The following is a 21,235-nucleotide window of genomic DNA, read 5'->3' as shown; positions in this document are numbered from 1 at the left end:
CTTTCTTTCTTTCTCTCTGCTCTGAGTTTGAGTAGCACTGTATTCCTTGGTAAGCACTTTCAGGCCTGCTATTTTCCACTAACCCCCGCATCTCCCCCTCTCCCTAACTGCCTACCCCCCTCCCCCTCTCTCATCCCCCACCAGTCTCTCTCTCTTCCACCCTCTTTCTCTCTGATGGTTGATATGGGGGCAGATTTCTCTTATGTGAGGGCTAAGTTAAGTGTGTGTGGGTGTGTTTGTGTGTGTCTTACAATGTGATGGGAGATATAATGAGAGAGAGAGAGAGAGAGAGAGAGAGAGAGAGAGAGAGAGAGAGAGAGATGGAGCGAGTTAGAGAAAGGATGGATAATTGGAGGGATGGAGTGATGGGAAAAAGAGGTACTGTAGGCAGGGTTGCACATATGGAGCAGAATAAATCTGGCTTGTAGTTCCCCCCACAGGCTCCCATCCTTCTCTGGCATGGCTCCCATCTCTCTTCACACCTTAAAGAAGACCTGCTGTCTCTCTGTCTCACACATTCAGCAGCACACATGGCCTGGTGTGTCAATGCCTTTCTGTGCATGTGCAGCGATGTATGTGTGTGTGTGTCTAAGTGAGTGTAGGCCTGTCTGGTACAGTGAGTCTAGATCATTCCTGTAGTCCGGTGATCTGTGCCTACATTCTAAGTGATGGTACATGGCAGTGTGTTGTGTGTATTGGTTTTTCTATCCTTGTGGGGACCTAAAATCAACTAAAGTCCCCACGAGGATATTAAAACAAGGAAATACGTGGTGACAAACATTTTTAAACTTAGGGGTTAGGTTTAGGGTTAGGGTTACAATTAGGGTTAGGAGTTATGTTTAGGATTTGGGTTAGGGTTAAGGTTATGGTAAGGATTAGGTTCAGGGTTAGGGGTTAGGAAAAATAGGATTTTGAATGGAAAAATGTTTTGGGTTCCCATGAGGATAGAAGAACATAGTGTGTGTGTAGCCTATCTGGTACAGAGAGTCCAGGTAAGTCCCTGTCTAAGTGGCACTAGGTAAGTGCAATAGCAGCAGTATGGATATTACACAGGGGATGGAACCGGTTCAGGGAACAGAACAGAAAACTGTAAAAATATATATATATATATATATATATATATATATATATATATATATATATATATATATATATATATATATATATATTCAAGGAACAGAATCAGAACCGGGAATGAAAGTGATCTATACTGTTCCAGAACAGAACCGTTATTTGAAAAGAATGGGAACCGGTTAATAATGTTATTTTACGCTCTGGTCCCACAAAAAACACAACAAAGCGCCTACGCAAAGCCCTCCGTCTTTCAATCAGAAACTTCATCCAGTTTCTGCCTGACTGCCTTCTGTCTGCCTGCCTGCTGTCTACCAGCTGAAAATCTTTGCCAGTGTGTGTGCGTGTAGTCTAGCAGCCCCTCCCCCTCCAAAGCATAGCTGTAGCCTACTGACATTAAAAGCATAATTCAGAAGATAGGGAGAGCAATTATTAATTAGAGAAGAATGGATTATGTTTTAGAATGCCAGTTAGGTGTACTACAGTTGTCACATTTTACACTGGATTTATTAACTACAAAAAGGTAAGACGTGTTTTAAATTCTGGTACCACTCTGCACACACAAGCTTGTTAGCTAGATAGCAAGCTTTGGTCCAATATTAAATCTCTGACGTTCAAAGACATTCAAAGTTACTTCATAGAAGCCACTCTGGAGGCATAATTCTGTGGGCCTAATTCAGATAATGCATGTCAACACAAGATTCCCAGCACTTCAAGCCAAGCTTCCTCCTCCACCCTCCTCCAAGCCAAGCTTCCTCTTCCACCCTCCTCCAAGCCAAGCTTCCTCCTCCACCCTCCTCCAAGCCAAGCTTCCTCCTCCAAGCCAAGCTTCCTCCTCCACCCTCTCTCGCTTCCCACCCACAAAATGTCAGTTGTATCTCGCCCCCTACACTTGTCTTTCCATCACTCAAACAACTCACTGAGCTTTAGCTTGCCCACTCCCTAGCAAGCTGCTCAATCCACACTGTATACTTGGTGAAGTAAACTAATGTCAAGCTAAATGTAAAAATAAAAAAAATTATAAGGTTTAAAAAGGAACAGAAGGAACAATATAAACCTGGACTTTTCTTGGTTCAAACCAGTTCAGAACTTTATTTTACTGGTCAGACCAGTGGAACGGAATGAAAAAAATTATTATTCTGTTTAGAACGAAACGATTGGAAAATAATTTTGGTTCCAACAACTGGTATTACATAAACCAAATTAAAATAACCTGTGGCAGCTAGGGTGTGACTCTAAGACAGAGAAGATGAGCTAGAGTTCGAAGTCACACAGTCACATGTGCACACACACACACACACACACACACACATATATAAGAGCTAGAGTCTGCACTGCACTGACAGACTGTGTGTGTGTGTGTGTGTGTGTGTGTGTGTGTGTGTGTGTGTGTGTGTGTGTGTGTGTGTGTGTGTGTGTGTGTGTGTGTGTGTGTGTGTGTGTGTGTGTGTGCGTGCGTGCGTGCGTGCGTGTGTGTGTGTGTGTGTGTGTGCGTGCGTGTGTGTATGTGTGTGTGTGGATACCTGTGAGGGGTGTAGGAAGGGTTCAGGCGAGGCCAGGTTGGTCTGTACAGACAGGCTCTTCTCCAGCAGTGCCTGAGGGAAGCCCAGTCTGTCGAAGGTGCTGCGTTTCCAGTGGTAATGCCCGCGGTGCCCGTCGCTCTGTGCTAACGCCTCATCCTCGCTAAACGCCCTCACCACTGGGCCTGGCAGGGGCAGGGGCACCGCCCCATCACTCTCGTACCCGTCTTTTGACCCTCCTCCCTGGTTAGAGCCCCTGGCCGAGCCCCCTTCCCCCGAGGCTGATTCCCAACTGCTCCTCTGTTTCATCACTTGCTGGGCCTCCCATGCCAGCCTGGCCTGGTTCAACACTGCCTCTGACAGGGTCCCCGACATCGGCCCCTCCTCCCAGTCCGCCCCAACACCACCACCCCCTCCACACCTTCCCAGCTCCTGGGGCAGGGACGGTTTCCGGGTCTTGCGTTTGCGGTTCCCCCCGGGCGAGAAGCCCCCTCCACCTGTAGACCCAGAGAGGGAGAGGGAGTGGTGCTGACTGGAGCTCCAGGACATAGAGTCCTCGTAGAGCAATCTCTGGCCTCCGCCCTCGCCCCCCTCCTCGCTCCCGTAGTCCAGCAGCAGCCGGGGGTCCCGTATCAGACTCTGGCTGTGTTGGAGGGTGTAGGATCCTCCGTAGGAGCCCCCATACCCTCCCATGGAGGATGGGGTGGCCGTGGAGGTCCCGTAGTGAAGGAGCCGGTCGGCTGTCTTAGAACGTGGGCTGGAGGAGGACTGTTGGAGGGGGAGGAAGAAGATGACTTTATTGAATAATGTACACGAATGTCCAACTGGTGCCAGCAACCTTCCAGTTACCGTCCTACTGTCAGACATGGGATTCGAGCCGGCAACCCTCCGGTGGCTGGCCTATCTCTCTAACCTCTAGACTACCTACCTGTTCCACGTAGACCAGCTGTTTGACATACTCCTTCCCAGCAGGGCTGTACTCCAGACTCTGGGTCTTCTCTGGACACTTCTGTCTGGTCAGCACCAGCTGGCCGTAGGGGGAGTGGCTCTGTTTGGGAGAGTGATAGAGGGGCGTCGCCGAGGAGGGCTTTCCCCGGGCCGGGGACTTCCCTGTGCCATACAGCAAGGAGGAGTCAGAGCCTAGGTGGTGCATCACGTCTGTGGGCGGTTCCTCGTAGATGGGCGGGGACTGGAACTAGAATCATAAAAAACAATAAGTATCCCAAAAAGTGCACACAGAAAAGACAGGCGACAATCAAATCCTAGTGCAATTAAAATAAATCATAACAAGACCGATCACACAGGGACACTGGGAAAGACACAAAGAGGCAAGTGAAACAGAGTCAATCACAGAGCATACCATAGACTAGCTGAAAGAGGTGTGTTTTTACATGTTTAATGAACGTGATTCTGTAACTATGTTGGAGTGTCGTACCTCCGAGGGGGGCTCCTCGTAGAGGGGTGGTTCGTAGGCGTAGCGGGGGGAGGAGGGCTGTGAGTCGGCCGAGGGGCGACGGTGTGTCCCGGTACCTCCGCCCCCTAGCTCCGCACGTTTCAGGAAGGGCGACTGGCGGCGGTCGACGTAGAGGATTGGAGAGCCGTCGGGGCCGGTGTCAGGGGTGGCGGAGCCTCCAGAGGAACGGCGGGTACGGGAGGCGGTGCCTGTGCCAGGTGCAGGGGTGAGGGTAGGGGGGTCGCAGGGGGAGTAACCGTTCCCCTGGTGAGAGAGGAAGCTGGGTTCTCTGTCTGTCACCTTGATCAGCATCCTCTCCTTGGTACCTGTGTTCCATCTGAATGGAGAGGTTCTAAGGGGGGAGGCAGAGAGAGGTAGAATGAGAGAGAGACAACTTTTTCCCAAACACAGTGTGTCTAAACTCTGGTGTCCAAACACCCAGCGCGCCCTCGACCTTCTGTCTGAGGCCCAACTAGGCTCACCCAGCCACATAATAATACACACAGGCACAAACGACCTGAGAGCACAGCAGGAAAGGGTGGCCACAGCACTGAAGGGAGTGATTGAAAAGGCTTCTTCTACTTTCCCCAACACATAAGTGGTTATCTCCACTCTGCTACCATGAAAAGACTTCCACCCTGCCACAATACAGCGGGTAAACGCAAGTATTTCCTGTGACTGTGCCTCAAAACCAAATGTTTTCCTGGCCCACCACTCCACCCTGGACTTGAACAGCCTCTATGACCAGGTCCACCTCTACAAGGCAGCAATGCCCACCTTTGCCCGAACTCTAAAGGACATCGCTCTCAAACGTATCCCCAACACTTCACACAGGAGCAACAGATCAATAGACACACCACCCAGACCAGCGAGACACCCTCCCAGACCTGCAGGACCCCCCCCCCCCCCCCCCCCCCTGGACCTACACATAGAGGACCCACGCCAAGAGGAATTACATCCAGACCACAGCACACCCAGACACATCCACACCCCCACCCCAACCAATCAACACCCCCCCACGTCAACCATGCCCACACCCCATTTAGGCCCCCTCAGATCAGACCTATGCCACTCCTGCCCACCCCATGCACCCCACCCCCGCAAAGAGGGCCTCAACATGGAAGCCATACATACGCCCAGGTAGTGAGCGGGCAAACAGTCCTAACCCCCACTCCCACACTCGCCCAAGCCAATGGCATGTACCAGATGCTCAGCAGGCTCTGCTCACACTTACTGGCCTGAGGCCAAACCACGACAAACAACATTGGACACTCTGGAACAAAAAGCCTTCACTATATCATCCTGGAATATCCAAGGCCTGAGGTCTTCTGCCTTTGGCTTAAAGAGCAGAAACCCAGACTTCACCAAAGAAATCGGTAATACAGACATTGTCATCCTGCAAGAAACCTGGTATAGAGGAGACAGACCCACTGACACCCTCAGCACACAGGGGGACAAACACCTGCCTGGAGATGACAGCATTCCCTCCCACATATACCCCCCTAGGCACAACTATGACAACACAACCAACAAAAACGGGTCACAACTCCTGCAGCTCTGTCGCACGCTGGGTATGTACATAGTCAATGGTAGGCTTCGAGGGGACTCCTATGGTAGGTACACCTATAGCTCATCTCTTGGCAGTAGTACTGTAGACTACTTTATCACTGACATCAACCCAGAGTCTCTTAGAACATTCACAGTCAGCCCACTGACACCCCTATCAGACCACAGCAAAATCACAGTCTACTTAAACAGAGCAATACTCAATCATGAGGCATCAAAGCCAAAGGAACTGAGTAACATTAAGAAATGCTATAGATGGAAGGAATGCAGTTTGGAAACCTACCAAAAAACAATTAGGCAACAACAAATTCAATCCCTTTTAGACAATTTCCTGGGTAAAACGTTCCACTGTAATAGTGAAGGTGTAAACTTGGCAGTAGAAAATCTTAACAGTATATTTGACCTCTCAGCTTCCCTATCAAATCTAAAAATCTCAAATAGAAAACCGAAGAAAATTAACAACAATGACAAATGGTTTGATGAAGAATGCAAAAATCTAAGAAAGAAATTGAGAAACCTGTCCAACCGGAAAACCTGAGTCAACGCTTTCCCTATGGTGAATCACTAAAACAATACAGAAATACACCAAGGAAAAAGAAGGAACAGCATGTCAGAAATCAGTTCAATGTAATTGAAGAATCCATAGACTCTAACCACTTCTGGGAAAATTGGAAAACACTAAACAAACAACAACACGAAGAATTATTTATCCAAAATGGAGATGTATGGGTAAACCACTTCTCCAATCTTTTTGGCTCTATAACAAAGAATGAAGAGCAAAAACATATACATGATCAAATACAGATCTTAGAATCAACTATTAAAGACTACCAGAACCCACTGGATTCTCCAATTACATTGAATGAGTTACAGGACAAAATAAAAACCCTCCAACCCAAAAAGGCCTGTGGTGTTGATGGTATCCTCAATGAAATGATCAAATATACAGACAACAAATTCCAATTGGCTATACTAAAACTCTTTAACATCATCCTTAGCTCTGGCATCTTCCCCAATATTTGGAACCAAGGACTGATCACCCCAATCAGCAAAAGTGGAGACAAATTTGACCCCAATAACTACCGTGGAATATGCGTCAACAGTAACCTTGGGAAAATCCTCTGCATTATCATTAACAGCAGACTCGTACACTTCCTCAATGAAAACAATGTACTGAGCAAATGTCAAATTGGCTTTTTACCAAATTACCGTACAACAGACCATGTATTCACTCTGCACACCCTAATTGACAACCAAACAAACCAAAACAAAGGCAAAGTCTTCTCATGCTTTGTTGATTTCAAAAAAGCCTTCTACTCAATTTGGCATGAGGGTCTGCTATACAAACTGATGGAAAGTGGTGTTGGGGGTAAAACATACGACATTATAAAATCCATGTACACAAACGACAAGTGTTCGGTTAAAATTGGCAAAAAACATACACATTTCTTCACACAGGGTCGTGGGGTTAGACAGGGATGCAGCTTAAGCCCCACCCACCCAACATATATATCAACAAATTGGCGCGGGCACTAGAAAAGTCTGCAGCACCCGGCCTCACCCTACTAGAATCCGAAGTCAAATGTCTGCTGTTTGCTGATGATCTGGTGCTTCTGTCACCAACCAAGGAGGGCCTACAGCAGCACCTAGATCTTATGCACAGATTCTACCAGACCTGGGCCCTGACAGTAAATCTCAGTAAGACCAAAATAATGGTGTTCCAAAAAAGGTCCAGTCACCAGGACCACAAATACAAATTCCATCTAGACACTGTTGCCCTAGAGCACACAAAAAACTATACATACCTTGGCCTAAACATCAGCGCCACAGGTAACTTCCACAAAGCTGTGAACGATCTGAGAGACAAGGCAAGAAGGGCCTTCTATGCCATCAAAAGGAACATAAAATTAAACATACCAATTAGGATCTGGCTAAAAATACTTGAATCAGTCATAGAGCCCATTGCCCTTTATGGTTGTGAGGTCTGGGGTCCGCTCACCAACCAAGACTTCACAAAATGGGACAAACACCAAATTGAGACTCTGCACACAGAATTCTGCAAAAATATCCTCCGTGTACAACGTAGAACACCAAATAATGCATGCAGAGCAGAATTAGGCCGATACCCACTAATTATCAAAATCCAGAAAAGAGCCGTTAAATTCTATAACCACCTAAAAGGAATCGATTCCCAAACCTTCCACAACAAAGCCATCACCTATAGAGAGATGAACCTGGAGAAGAGTCCCCTAAGCAAGCTGGTCCTGGGGCTCTATTCACAAACACAAACACCCCCCACAGAGCCCCAGGACAGCAACACAATTAGACCCAATCAAATCATGAGAAAACAAAAAGATAATTACTTGACACATTGGAAAGAATTAACAAAAAAACTGAGCAAACTAGAATGCTATTTGGCCCTACACAGAGAGTACACAGCGGCAGAATACTTGACCACTGTGACTGACCCAAAATTAAGGAAAGCTTTGACTATGTACAGACTCAGTGAGCATAGCCTTGCTATTGAGAAAGGCCGCCGTAGGCAGACATGGCTCGCAAGAAAAGACAGGCTATGTGCTCACTGCCCACAAAATGAGGTGGAAACTGAGCTGCACTGCGTAACCTCCTGCCCAATGTATGACCATATTAGAGAGACATATTTCCCTCAGATTACACAGATCCACAAAGAATTCGAAAACAAATCAAATTTTGAAAAACTCCCATATCTACTGGGTGAAATTCCACAGTGTGCCATCACAGCAGCAAGATTTGTGACCTGTTGCCATGAGAAAAGGTCAACCAGTGAAGAACACACACCATTGTAAATACAACCCATATCTATGCTTATTTATTTTATCTTGTGTCCTTTACCATTTGTACATTGTTAAAACACTGTACATATATATAATATGACATTTGTAATGTCTTTATTGTTTTGAAACTTCTGTATGTGTGATGTTAACTGTTAATTTTTATTGTTTATTTCACTTTATATATTCACTTTATATATTATCTACCTCACTTGCTTTGGCAATGTTAACACGTTTCCCATGCCAATAAAGCCCTTGAATTGAAATTGAATTGAAATTGAGAGTTAATTATTGTATTTGGCACAGAGGAGCTGTCAGGTGTGATTCTGTTCAGTAACTGGTGTGTGGTATCCAAAGTAAATCTTGACAAAGTTTGAACACAGACACAGCATAGCATTTCAACTTTCCCATAGATTAGTTAGTGGTTAGAACAGAACAGAACAGTCAGAGACAGGAGTGAAACCCCTAGCCTGGTCCCCGATCTGCTTGTGCTCTCTTTTCAACTCCTGTGGCGTAACAATGACCATAGGAGTTGGCAAGTCAGCACAACGAGATCTGGGACCAGGGTGTGAAGCCATTGTTCTACACAGTTGACCTGGTGCTGCTGTCAGTCACACAGCAGACAGGACAGCAATGTCCTGACCTGCTGCTCAGGAGACAGGTACAACTGAGCCCTGGCAGGAAAGCTACACCTAAACCTAAGCATGGTATTCTCATCAAATATTGTTGTATTCTTATGGATGGTTTTAATGCAATATATTAACTGTGTATCACAAAACTGAGTGTTTTTCAGTGAACACCCAACAACAGAGAGAAACTGTGAGAGAAATATAAATGATGAGTTTTAGGAGAGAGGGGGAGAGAGATAGAGATGGAGTGAGGTGGAACCAAGGACTGATCACCCCAATCCCACAAAAGTGGAGACAAATTTGACCCCAATAACACAGTGGGATATGCTTCAACAGCAACCTTGGGAAAATCCTCTGCATTATCAATAACAGCAGACTTGTACATTTCCTCAATGAAAACAATGTACTGAGCAAATGTCAAATGGGCTTTTAACAAAATTACCGTTCAACAGACCATGTATTCACCCTGCACACCCTAATTGACAACCAAACAAACCAAAACAAAGGCAAAGTCTTCTCATGCTTTGTTGATTTCAAAAAAGCCTTCAACTCAATTTGGCATGAGGGTCTGCTATACAAATTGATGGAAAGTGGTGTTGGGGGTAAAACATACGACATTATAAAATGAATGTTCTCAAACAACAAGTGTGCGGTTAAAATTGGCAAAAAACACACAAATTTCTTCTCACAGGGCCGTGGGGTGAGACAGGGATGCAGCTTAAGCCCCACCCTCTTCAACAAATCAACAAATTGGCGCGGGAACTAGAAAAGTCTGCAGCACCCGGCCTCACCCTACTAGAATCTGAAGTCAAATGTCTACTGTTTGCTGATGAGCTGGTGCTTCTGTCACCAACCAAGGAGGGCCTACAGCAGCACCTAGATATTCTGCACAGATTCTACCAGACCTGGGCCCTGACAGTTAATCTCAGTAAGACCAAAATAATGGTGTTCCAAAAAAGGTCCTGTCGCCAGGACCACAAATACAAATTCCATCTAGACACCGTTGCCCTAGAGCACACAAAAAACGGTACATACCTTGGCCTAAACATCAGCGCCACAGGTAACTTCCACAAAGCTGTGAACGGTCTGAGAGACAAGGCAAGAAGGGCATTCTATGCCATCAAAAGGAACATAAAATTAAACATACCAATTAAGATCTGGCTAAAAATACTTGAATCAGTCATAGAGCCCATTGCCCTTTATGGGTCCGCTCACCAACCAAGACTTCACAAAATGGGACAAACACCAAATTGATACTCTGCATGCAGAATTCTGCAAAAATATCCTTAGTGTACAACGTAGAACACCAAATAATGCATGCAGAGCAGAATTAGGCCGATACCCACTAATTATCAAAATCCAGAAAAGAGCCATTAAATTATACAACCACCTAAAAGGGAGCGATTCCCAAACCTTCCATAACAAAGTCATCACCTACAGAGAGATTAACCTGGAGAAGAGTCCCCTAAGCAAGCTGGTCCTGGGGCTCTGTTCACAAACACAAACACACCCCACAGAGCCACAGGACAGCAGCACAATTAGACCCAAACATATCACGAGAAAACAAAAAGATAATTACTTGACACATTGGAAAGAATTAACAAAAAAACAGAGCAAAGTAGAATGCTATTTGGTCCTAAACAGAGAGTACACAGTGGCAGAATACCTGTCCACGGTGAATGACCCAAACTTAAGGAAAGCTTTGACTATGTACAGACATAGCTCTCAAGAGAAGACAGGCTACACTGCCCACAAAATGAGGTGGAAACTGAGCTGCACTTCCTAACCTCCTGTCCAATGTATGACCATATTAGAGACACATATTTCCCTCAGATTACACAGATCCACAAAGAATTTGAAAACAAACCCAATTTTGATAAACTCCCATATCTACTGGGTGAAATACCACAGTGTACCATCACAGCAGCAAGATTTGTGACCTGTCCCACAAGAAAAGGCCAACCAGTGAAGAACAAACATTGTAAATACAACCCATATTTATGCTTATTTATTTTCCCTTATGTAACGTTAACCTTTTGTACATCGTTACAACACTGTATATATACGTAATATGACATTTGTAATGTCTTTATTGTTTTGAAACTTCTGTATGTGTAATGTTTACTGTTAATTTGTATTGTTTATTTCACTATTGAATATTATCTACCTCACTTGCTTTGGCAATGTTAACACATGTTTCCCATGCCAATAAAGCCCCTTGAATTGAATTGAAATTGAAAGGCAGAGAAAGAGAGAGAGAAAAAGGTGTGAAATCGATTGCAGCACTAGCCAGCCTCGGCTTCAATAGTTCCATGCTCTGTGTGTGTGTGTGTGTGTATTGAGGGGGTAGGATTAAGGATTACATGGTTGTGTATGTTGGGTTAGACCACACTGTGCTTGGGAGCCATTAGATACAAAACCACCTCTACTCTTTTCCCCCCCCTCGCTCCCTCTCTTCACATCTCTTCTATCATCTCTTGTTCCCCCTCCTGGCCTCTCTGTCACTCCCTTGCCTGTCTTCTCTCCTTCCATCCAGCTCTTTAAATCTCTCTCTCTTTCCCTCTCTCCCTAGAAAATCAGTATAAAGTGAACATTGTTCCTCCTTTCCATATCCATAAATTATTCCTATACATTTGACCTTCAAATCAATTTACACCCTGCATCCCACTGCTGACTTGCCTCTGAAGATAAGCAGGGTTGGGCCTGTTCAGTCCCTGGATGGGAGACCAGATGCTGCTGGAAGTGGTGTTGGAAGGCCAGTAGGGGGCACTCTGGTCCAAGGTGATCCCAGAGCAGTGAAGGGGACATTGCCTTGTGTAGGGTTTCGGATGGGACGTTAAATGTATGGAATGACTCTCTGTGGTCATAAAAAAATCGCATGGCACTTTATTATAAAAAGTAGGGGTGTTAATCCCGGTGTCATGGCTAAATTCTCAACCTGGCCCCATTCCATCATCCCCCTCATTCCTAATTGGCATATATCACTCCTCACCTCTCTAAATGATCTGTTGTGAGCATTCTGGCACAAAAATGGTTGTAGTGCATTATCCACGTAGGTGCCACACATTGGTGGCGGACGAGGTGAGTTTCCCCCTGACTGTGTAAAGCGCTTTGAGTTCTAAAAGTGCTATATAAATCCAATCACTGAATTATGTTCCTCTTAATCTCTCCCTCCACACTGGGGGGTACCATGAGAGTCATTTAAGGTACTCTTCAAAGAGGTAGGGTTTCAGATGTTTTCGAAAGATGGGCAGGTACTCCGCGGTCCTGATTTTAGGGGAGAGCTTGTTTCACCATTGGGGTGCCAGGACAGAGAAGAGCTTTGACTGGGCTGAGCGGGAGCTGCCCCCCTGTAGGGGAGGGCCAAGAGACCAGAGGTGGAGGAATGTTGTGTTCCGGTTGGGATGTAGGGTTTGAACATAGCCTGAAGGTAAGGAGGGGAAGTTCCCCTTGCTGCTCCGTAGGCAAGCACCATGGACTTGAAGATGATGCGAGCTTCGACTGGAAGCCAGTGGAGTGTGCGGAAGAGTGGGGTGACATGGGAGAACTTAGGAAGGTTGAACACCAGGTGTATTGACTGGGCGTGGCTTTAGCCACTGCAACGATTTAATTAACTCAATCAATATGATCAACCAACCTGTCATCAACCAACTCTTAAAATTACGGGAATTTGGAGCACCTGCATCATTTGATGGACATCAGACACACGTACTGTATGAGCACAAACCCAGTAGGAGACGGAGAAGAGAGTGGGTGATGTGTATGTGTTCAGGTGAGGGCAGGCAGGTTGGGCTGACAGCTGCAGTCTGTCACTTCTCTGCTTCTGAATATCAACTCCAGATGGCTGTGAGATCTGGCTTTCTCCACATACATTATGGATCTGACACACACAGACACACACAGACACACACAGACACACAGACACACAGACACACAGACACACACACACACACACACACACACACACACACACACACACACACACACACACACACACACACACACACACACACACACACACACACACACACACACACACACACACACACACACACACACACACACACACACACACACACACAGGCTTAGTGTATACAATGCATTATGGATCTGTTCATCAATATGCTGGACCTTCAGGAAGAATGAACTCCACAGCACTGCAGAAAAACCTCCACTAACCGGTGCCCCCACACATTGACTCTGTACCGGTTCCCCCTGTATATAGCCTCGCTACTGTTATTTTACTGCTGCTCTTTAATTATTTGTTATTTTTATTTCTTATTTTTCTTTAGGTATTTTTCTTAAAACTGCATTGTTGGTTAAGGCAGCATTTTTATTTAACGGACATTTGAGAAAATGACCGGACCCATATGCATTGGGTGCGTAACGTGATTCAGGCGTCATCCACTGTGCTCAGAATGACAGAATCCCATTTAGATTATGGTAATTCATCTTAACAGAACATGCAAGTTGAGGGTGCAACGCCGTGCATCCTTCTTACTGAATTCCAATGTACACTTTGAAGATGTTAGAATAACTGTTCACATTTACTTTTCTTCAGCCAACAAGACGAGTAACAAACAGCAAAATCACTAGCCTATGTCAATTTACTTTCCTCCATAGTAAAACAGTTGACCTATTCTATTGGTCAGCTTGTAGTTCTGTGCGAGAAAGAAACAGCCTATATCAAACAGACTCTGGGACAGTTGTGGGACGATAGATCCCAGATTCATACAACCACTAGGCCTAGGATACATCCAAATGTAAATAAACGTTAAAAACAATGAGGCTGATGCAACAGATCAGAACGTCTTACTTAAAATGTTGATAAACTATTGCTTCTTCACATTATAAGTGCAGCAATGCACACAAGGCAGTAGGCTGTGCTCGCATGTTCCTTCCATAATGCATTAGCGGGAAAACACAGTTGTCAAAAGCACAGCACACATGCGATCGGTTTCATGTGAACGAGATGAAAATATGCATTCGAGATTTTGAAAGAGGGGAGATCTAAAGATGCAACAACTAGCAGGGGTTACTAATATGACTAGGATTGTGCCTTTGACTACTGAACATTGAAATAAAGTTGATTTGAAAACCAATAGAACATGAGAGAAATAGGCTACTGGTTTCAATGGCATATGGAAGTCTTTATAAAATAATCATCTCCCCATTTCTATGATTGGATTTGACTTTGATGCAAGGTAAGACATGCCTTGGCTATATGCACTTGAACGGCGAATGGAAAGCACGCTTCAATTACCAGTTGAGAAATAAAAATAGTAGCTCTTTTTAATCGTGGGTATCAAAACTGTTTTTAACACGTGATTACATTCAGAATTGTTACACAATGATTGGGCTTATAAAAGCACATGCTTCACTCCAGCAGCAACGAATGAGCTGTAGCAGCAGCTCTCGCGCTGTCTGGCAGATTTTCCGCTCATAGACTATGTATCTGTATACATACACACCAATTTAATTCCATACAATTATGCAAATGAACCTATAGACCAATAAGCATGACTGGTCAAATGTATTTACAGCCGGCTATTACCGGCTAATGGAAATCCTGACACACAAACACACTACTGGGCAGACAGTGACATAGTGGGAAATAGGATGGCTCAAAGACCATCTCTTCAAACGTCTCTCTCTCTCTCTCTCTCTCTCTTCTCTCTCTCTCTCTCTCTCTCTCTCTCTCTCTCTCTCTCTCTCTCTCTCTCTCTCTCTCTCTCTCTCTCTCTCCATGGTTTCTAAATGGAATCCTTGTCTTTTTCTGTGGACCTCAAGGTCAATACCCACAATCCATCTTGGAGACAAACCACAGTGTTTTCCATAAATAGCTGTCTACTTTTTCCACTTCATAAATAGACTAGGCTTTGTTTCATATATTTAAAAATATATATATTTTTTAACCTTTATTTAACTAGGCAAGTCAGTTAAGAACAAACTCTTTAAAATGACGGCCTACACCGGCCAAACCCGGACGATGCTGGGCCAATTGTGCGCTGCTCTATGGGACTCCCAATCAGGGTCGGTTGTGATACAGCCTGGATTCGATTCAAGGTGTCTGTAGTGCTGCCTCTAGCACTGAGATGCAGTGCCTTAAACCGCTGTGCCACTCGTGAGCCCCAAAAAAGCTTAAATTCGCAAGTCAGAAAAGTCTGTATAGCCTTCTCCCGCTAGAATTAACGATATGCATCTTCTAGGGATCTAGGACAGGCATCTTCCAGTCACAAAGCGAGGGGTGACAGGGAAACTGCTGGTTTTTCAGTCTGCTGTCTGTCCCGCCTCTCGGTATCCGTTTTATTTTTGTATGCTGGGGCTGGTTGTAGTTGAATTTCCTTTCACAGAGGAGGGAGAGCATGATGCTTCTTCATTGTCTCCTGTGAGTGAATTTACACATCCCATGTAATGTAAGTGGAAACAATTAGTTGAAATCCACGTAATTATTGTTTTGTGGCACATTCATTTGATTTTGTGTGTTTAATAGGCCACGGAGTGGGGCGCATAGGCTATTTATTGTGCTTTGATTGACGACCTAACAGCAAGTGTTGACTAGTTTATAAAATGTGTAGAACCTACTGAACAAAGTCAATCTCATATGTCCCATTGCTATTCAACATACAACATAATTATTTGTCCATGGTTATAAAAGCTAATGTCAAGTATTCAGACCACTTCCCTTTTCCACATTTTGTTACGTTACAGACTTTTCCTAAAATTGATTTAACATTTTTTTTTACTCATCAATATACACACAATACCCCATAATGACAAAGTGAAAACAGGTTGTTAGAAACAGAAATACCTTATTTACATAAGTATTCAGACCCTTTGCTATGAGACTCAAAATTGAGCTCAGGTGCATCCTGTTTCCATTGATCATCCTTGAGATGTTTCTACAACTTGATTGGAGTCCACCTGTTGTAAATTCAATTGATTGGACATGCTTTGAAAAGGCACACACCTGTCTATATGATAAAATAATGTATATGTGGAAAGATAATGATAACATAATTCCCCTCTACAGACCTATATATATCCTACCCTGCCTTTCTAAGGTCTTCGAAAGTCAAGTCAACAGATTACCGACCATTTTGAATCCTACCATACCTTCTCCGCTATGCAATCTGGTTTCAGAGCTGGTCATGGGTGCACCTCAGCCACTCTCAAGGTCCTAAACGATATCTTAACGAATACAATACTAAGAAACAATACTGTGCAGCCGTATTCATCGACCTGGCCAAGGCTTTCGACTCTGTCAATCACCACATCCTCATCGGCAGACTCGATAGCCTTGGTTTCTCAAATGATTGCCTCACTTGGTTCACCAATTACTTCTCTGATATAGTTCAGTGTGTCAAATCGGAGGGCCTGTTGTCCAGGCTTCTGGCATTCTCTATGGAGGTGCCACAGGGTTCTATCCTTGGACCGGCTCTCCTCTCTGTATATCATCAATGATGTCACTCTTGCTGCTGGTGAGTCTCTGATCTACCTCTACGCAGACGACACCATTCTGTATACTTCTGGCCCTTCTTTGGACACTATGTTAACAACCCTCCAGACGAGCTTCAATGCCATACAACTCTCCTTCCGTGGCCTCCAATTGCTCTTAAATACAAGTAAAACTAAATGCATGCTCTTCAACCGATTCTGACTTAGAATATGTGGACAACTACAAATACGTAGGTGTCTGGTTAGACTGTAAACTCTCCTTCCAGACTCATATCAAACAACTCCAATCCAAAGTTAAATCTAGAATAGGTTTCCTATTTCGCAACAAAGCATCCTTCACTAATGCTGCCAAACATACCCTTGTAAAACTGACCATCCTACCGATCCTCGACTTCGGCGATGTCATTTACAAAATAGCCTCCAATACCCAACTCAATAAATTGGATGCAGTCTATCACAGTGCCATCCGTTTTGTCACCAAAGCCCCATATACTACCCATCACTGCGACCTGTACGCTCTCGTTGGCTGGCCCTCGCTTCATACTCGTTGCCAAACTCACTGGCTCCAGGTCATCTACAAGACCCTGCTAGGTAAAGTCCCCTCTTATCTCAGCTCGCTGGTCACCATAGCAGCACCCACCTGTAGCACGCGCTCCAGCAGGTATATCAGGTATATCTCTCTAGTCACCCCCAAAACCAATTCTTTCTTTTGCCACCTCTCCTTCCATTTCTCTGCTGCCAATGTCTGGAACGAACTACAAACATCTCTGAAGCTGGAAACACTTATCTCCCTCACTAGCTTTAAGCACCAGCTGACAGAGCAGTGCACAGATTACTGCACCTGTACATAGCCCATCTATAATTTAGCCTAATCAACTACCCCTCCTCCTACTGTATTTATTTATTTTGCTCCTTTGCACCCCATTATTTCTATCTTTACTTTGCACTTTCCTCCACTGCAAATATACCATTCCAGTGTTTTACTTGCTATATTGTATTTACTTCGCCACCGTGGCCTGTTTTGCCTTTACCTCCCTTATCTCACCTCATTTGCTCACATTGTAGATAGACTTATTTTTCTACTGTATTATTGACTGTATGTTTGTTTTACTCCATGTGTAACTCTGTGTTGTTGTATGTGTCGAACTGCTTTGCTTTATCTTGGCCAGGTCGCAATTGTAAATGAGAACTTGTTCTCAACTTGCCTACCTGGTAAATAAAGGTGAAATAAATAAATAAAATAAACTCTGACATCTTATAATTGTATGAAATCGATTAGAATCATAAAATTATAATCTGATGATGTATGTAGTTGTAGTTAGAATTAGATTAAACAATGTATTTGTATAGTGGAAAAACACAGACTGTCTGAGCAAGGCGTAGCTTAGGATTTGAACTTGTATGCGGAGATCTTTGTGAGCTATACTCAGCCTTGTCTCAGGATGGTAAGTTGGTGGTTGAAGATGTCCCTCTAGTGGTGTGGGGGCTGTGCTTTGGCAAAGTGGGTGGCGTTATATCTTTCCTGTTTGGCCCTGTCCGGGGGTGTCCTCGGAAGGGGCAACAGTGTCTCCTGACCCCTCCTGTCTCAGCCTCCAGTGCGTAGGATATCTACTGTTTGTGTGGAAATATGTGCGCAGCTATAAAATGGATGTCTTTGTATAATGGACTTCAGAATGTTCTCGTGAATAAACTGTATTAATCTTTTGCATAAGCTGAGTCTTTGCCTAATTATTATTATACCCATGGTCTTACAAACCTCGGGGATTGGTCAAAGCTATTGATTGATTGATAGTTATTATCATTGGGATTGAAAATTCTCATGACACTATATAAGGTCCCACAGTTGACAGTGCATGTCAGAGCAAAAATCAAGCCATTAGGTCGAAGGAATTATCTGTAAAGCTCAGCGACAGGATTGTGTCGACGCACAGATCTGGGGAAGGGTACCAAAAAATGTCTGCAGCATTGAAAGTCCCCCAAGAACACAGTGGCCTCCATCATTCTTAAATGGAAGGAGTTTGGAACCACCAAGACTCTTCTTAGAGCTGTCTGCCCGGCCAAACTGAGCAATCGGGGGAGAAGGGCTTTGTTCAGGGAGGTAACCAAGAACACGATGGTCACTCTTACAGAGCTCCAGAGTTCCTCTGTGGAGATGGGAGGAGTCTCTGAATGTCCTTGAGTGGTCCAGCCAGAGCCCGGACTTGAACCCAATCCAACATCTCTGGAGAAACCTGAAAATAGCTGTGCAGCGATGCTCCCCATCCAACCTGACAGAGCTTGAGAGGATCTGCAGAAAATAATGGGAGAAACTCCCCAAATACAGGTGTGTCAAGCTTGTAGCGTCATACCTAAGAAGACTCGTTGCCAAAGGTGCTTCTACAAAATACTGAGTAAAGGGTTTGAATGTTTTTATTTGTAATACATTTGCAAACATTTCTAAAAACCTGTTTTGCTTTGTCATTATGGGGTATTTATTGTGTGTAGATTGATGAGGAAAACAAACAATTCAATCAAATGTAGAACAAGGCTGTAACGTCACAAAATGTGGAAAAAAAATCTATTGGGCTGAATACTTTCCGAATGCACTGTACCAGAGGCCACTAAAATAGAGCTCGTTCTATTGCCCCATTGGACCCCCCCAGCCCGGAACTCACAAAAACAACTAGTACTGGACCACACACTGCCCAACATCACTGACATTATTAATGAACTCTGAAAACCACACAAAACCACTGAACACAACTTCTCTTAAAGGGACATACTGACTGAAAATGTGTGTGTACGTGTGTGTGTGTGTGTGTGTGTGTGTGTGTGTGTGTGTGTGTGTGTGTGTGTGTGTGTGTGTGTGTGTGTGTGTGTGTGTGTGTGTGTGTGTGTGTGTGTGTGTGTGTGTGTGTGTGTGTGTGTGAGAGAGGAGAGCTGGTTTGTCAGCTCTGGCAGAGACAAGAGCAGAGAACACATTTACAGGACACTGTGACCCCGGCCAAGCGATTTCACCAATCACAGAAGACTGAAACAGATTACAGCAAGTGAGCAAAAGACAGACTTGTTAGAGAGAGAGAGAGAGAGAGAGAGAGAGAGAGAGAGAGAGAGAGAGAGAGAGAGAGAGAGAGAGAGAGAGAGGAGAGAAAGAGAGAGAGAATAGGGGGGGAGGAGGAGAGGGAGGGAGGGAGATAGAGATGGAGCGAGAGAGAGAGAGAGAGAGAGAGAGAGAGAGAGAAAGAGAGAGAGAATAGGGGGGGAGGAGGAGAGGGAGGGAGGGAGATAGAGATGGAGCGAGAGAGAGAGAGGGATGGGCAAATAGAATGTCAGAGAACCTACAGGATTTGTGGTTGTGGTCATGGTTCTGTATAAGACTTAGATACCCCTGTGCCTCCTCCCTGTGGTTGAGTTAGAGTTAAGATTGTGGTCGGGTCATGGTTAGGGGAAGTGTAGTGTATGTAGTTACCTGTCTGCCTCCTCTCTGTTCCCCTGTTTCTCTGATGCGGTCAGTTCCTGGTCCAGTGAAGATGAGGTGCTCCCCTCTCTACTGACCGCACTGCTCCTTCCCGGGCTGTTATCAGCTGACGTCCTCCCCCCTCTTTCTCCCCCTGTCCCTCCCCCTCCCGGGCAAGGAACATCCGTGTGCTGCTTCAGCGTCTGTAGCTTGGCGAGGGGAATGATGTCACAGGCCTGAGGGCGGTGCCAGACGGTACGTTGCGTGGAAGCATTGTAGTAGTAGAAGCGGGAGGTGTTGGGGTCAAACAGCTCCCACCACTGGTTGTCCCCTGTCCTCTTAATACGTACCCCTTGAGGGGGGTCCCACACACACTCTCCGGTGAGGAGATTGGCATACATGCGTTCCCGCGTGCGCGGCTCTATGATCTCCACCCACTCCAACCTGCAGAGGGGGACAGAGGAGAATAGACAAGAGATGAATACTACTGTACTATAGCATCATGTGATGATATAGGCCCAGGAAATTAATACTATTCTAATTCCTATTACTATTTTATTCTAATTCCTAATTCTATAGTGTAAAGCTTATATGAGCTTCTTTGCAAACATGACTTTGGCTTTGAGATATGAGCTTCTCTACAGCTGTGAGTCTGCCTCTTCCTATCCTCTCCTGTGGAAGCCAGCTGCATGGGTAAGATGTGACAACAACCTGCATTATTCAGGCCACACCACATAATACACAGACAACCTCAAATCAAATCAAATCAAATCACATTTTACTTGTCACATGCTCCGAATACAGCAGCTGTAGACCTTACCGTGAAATGCTTACTTTACAAGCCCTTAACCAACAATGCAGTTCAAGAAAGAGTTAAGAAAATATTTACTGAATAAACTAAAGTAAAAATTGTAAAATAAAAATAAAAATTAACACAATAAAAATAACGAGGCTATATCCACAGGGTACCGGTACGAGTCAATGTGCGGGGGTACAGGTTAGTCAAGTTATTTTGTACATGTAGGTAGGGGTGAAGTGACTATGCATAGATAATAAACAGTGAGTAGCAGCAGTGTACAAACAAACAGAGGGAGGGCGTGTCAGTGTAAAAGTTTGGGTGGCCGTTTGATGAATTGTTCAGCAGTCTTATGGCTTGGGGGTAGAAGCTGTTAAGGAGGCTTTTGGTCTTAGACGTGGCGCTCCGGTACCACTTACCGTGCGGTAGCAGAGGGAACAGTCTATGACTAGGGTAGCTGGAGTCTTAGACAACTTTTTGGGCCTTTCTCTGACAC

The 21,235-nt window shown here is 44.9% G+C and overlaps 1 protein-coding gene across 2 annotated transcripts in view; it reads right to left on the bottom strand.

The window, feature by feature from the left end:
- Positions 1-21,235, bottom strand: part of arhgap39 (Rho GTPase activating protein 39) — a 186,048-nt gene that overhangs the window by 21,761 nt on the left and 143,052 nt on the right. For both annotated transcript variants that reach the window (XM_046300339.1, XM_046300341.1), the window contains exons 2-5: positions 19,956-20,387; positions 4,027-4,396; positions 3,520-3,786; positions 2,595-3,359 (exon numbers count right to left, since the gene is read on the bottom strand). In XM_046300339.1, the coding sequence (XP_046156295.1) occupies positions 2,595-3,359; positions 3,520-3,786; positions 4,027-4,396; positions 19,956-20,387 (1,834 nt within the window). The remainder of the gene's footprint in view (positions 1-2,594; positions 3,360-3,519; positions 3,787-4,026; positions 4,397-19,955; positions 20,388-21,235) is intronic.

The sequence above is a fragment of the Oncorhynchus gorbuscha genome, linkage group LG15 (genome assembly GCF_021184085.1).
Source record: "Oncorhynchus gorbuscha isolate QuinsamMale2020 ecotype Even-year linkage group LG15, OgorEven_v1.0, whole genome shotgun sequence".
Classification (NCBI taxonomy): domain Eukaryota; kingdom Metazoa; phylum Chordata; class Actinopteri; order Salmoniformes; family Salmonidae; genus Oncorhynchus; species Oncorhynchus gorbuscha.
Note: the sequence above shows the minus strand (reverse complement) of the source record. Positions and strands in the feature narration are given on the sequence as shown.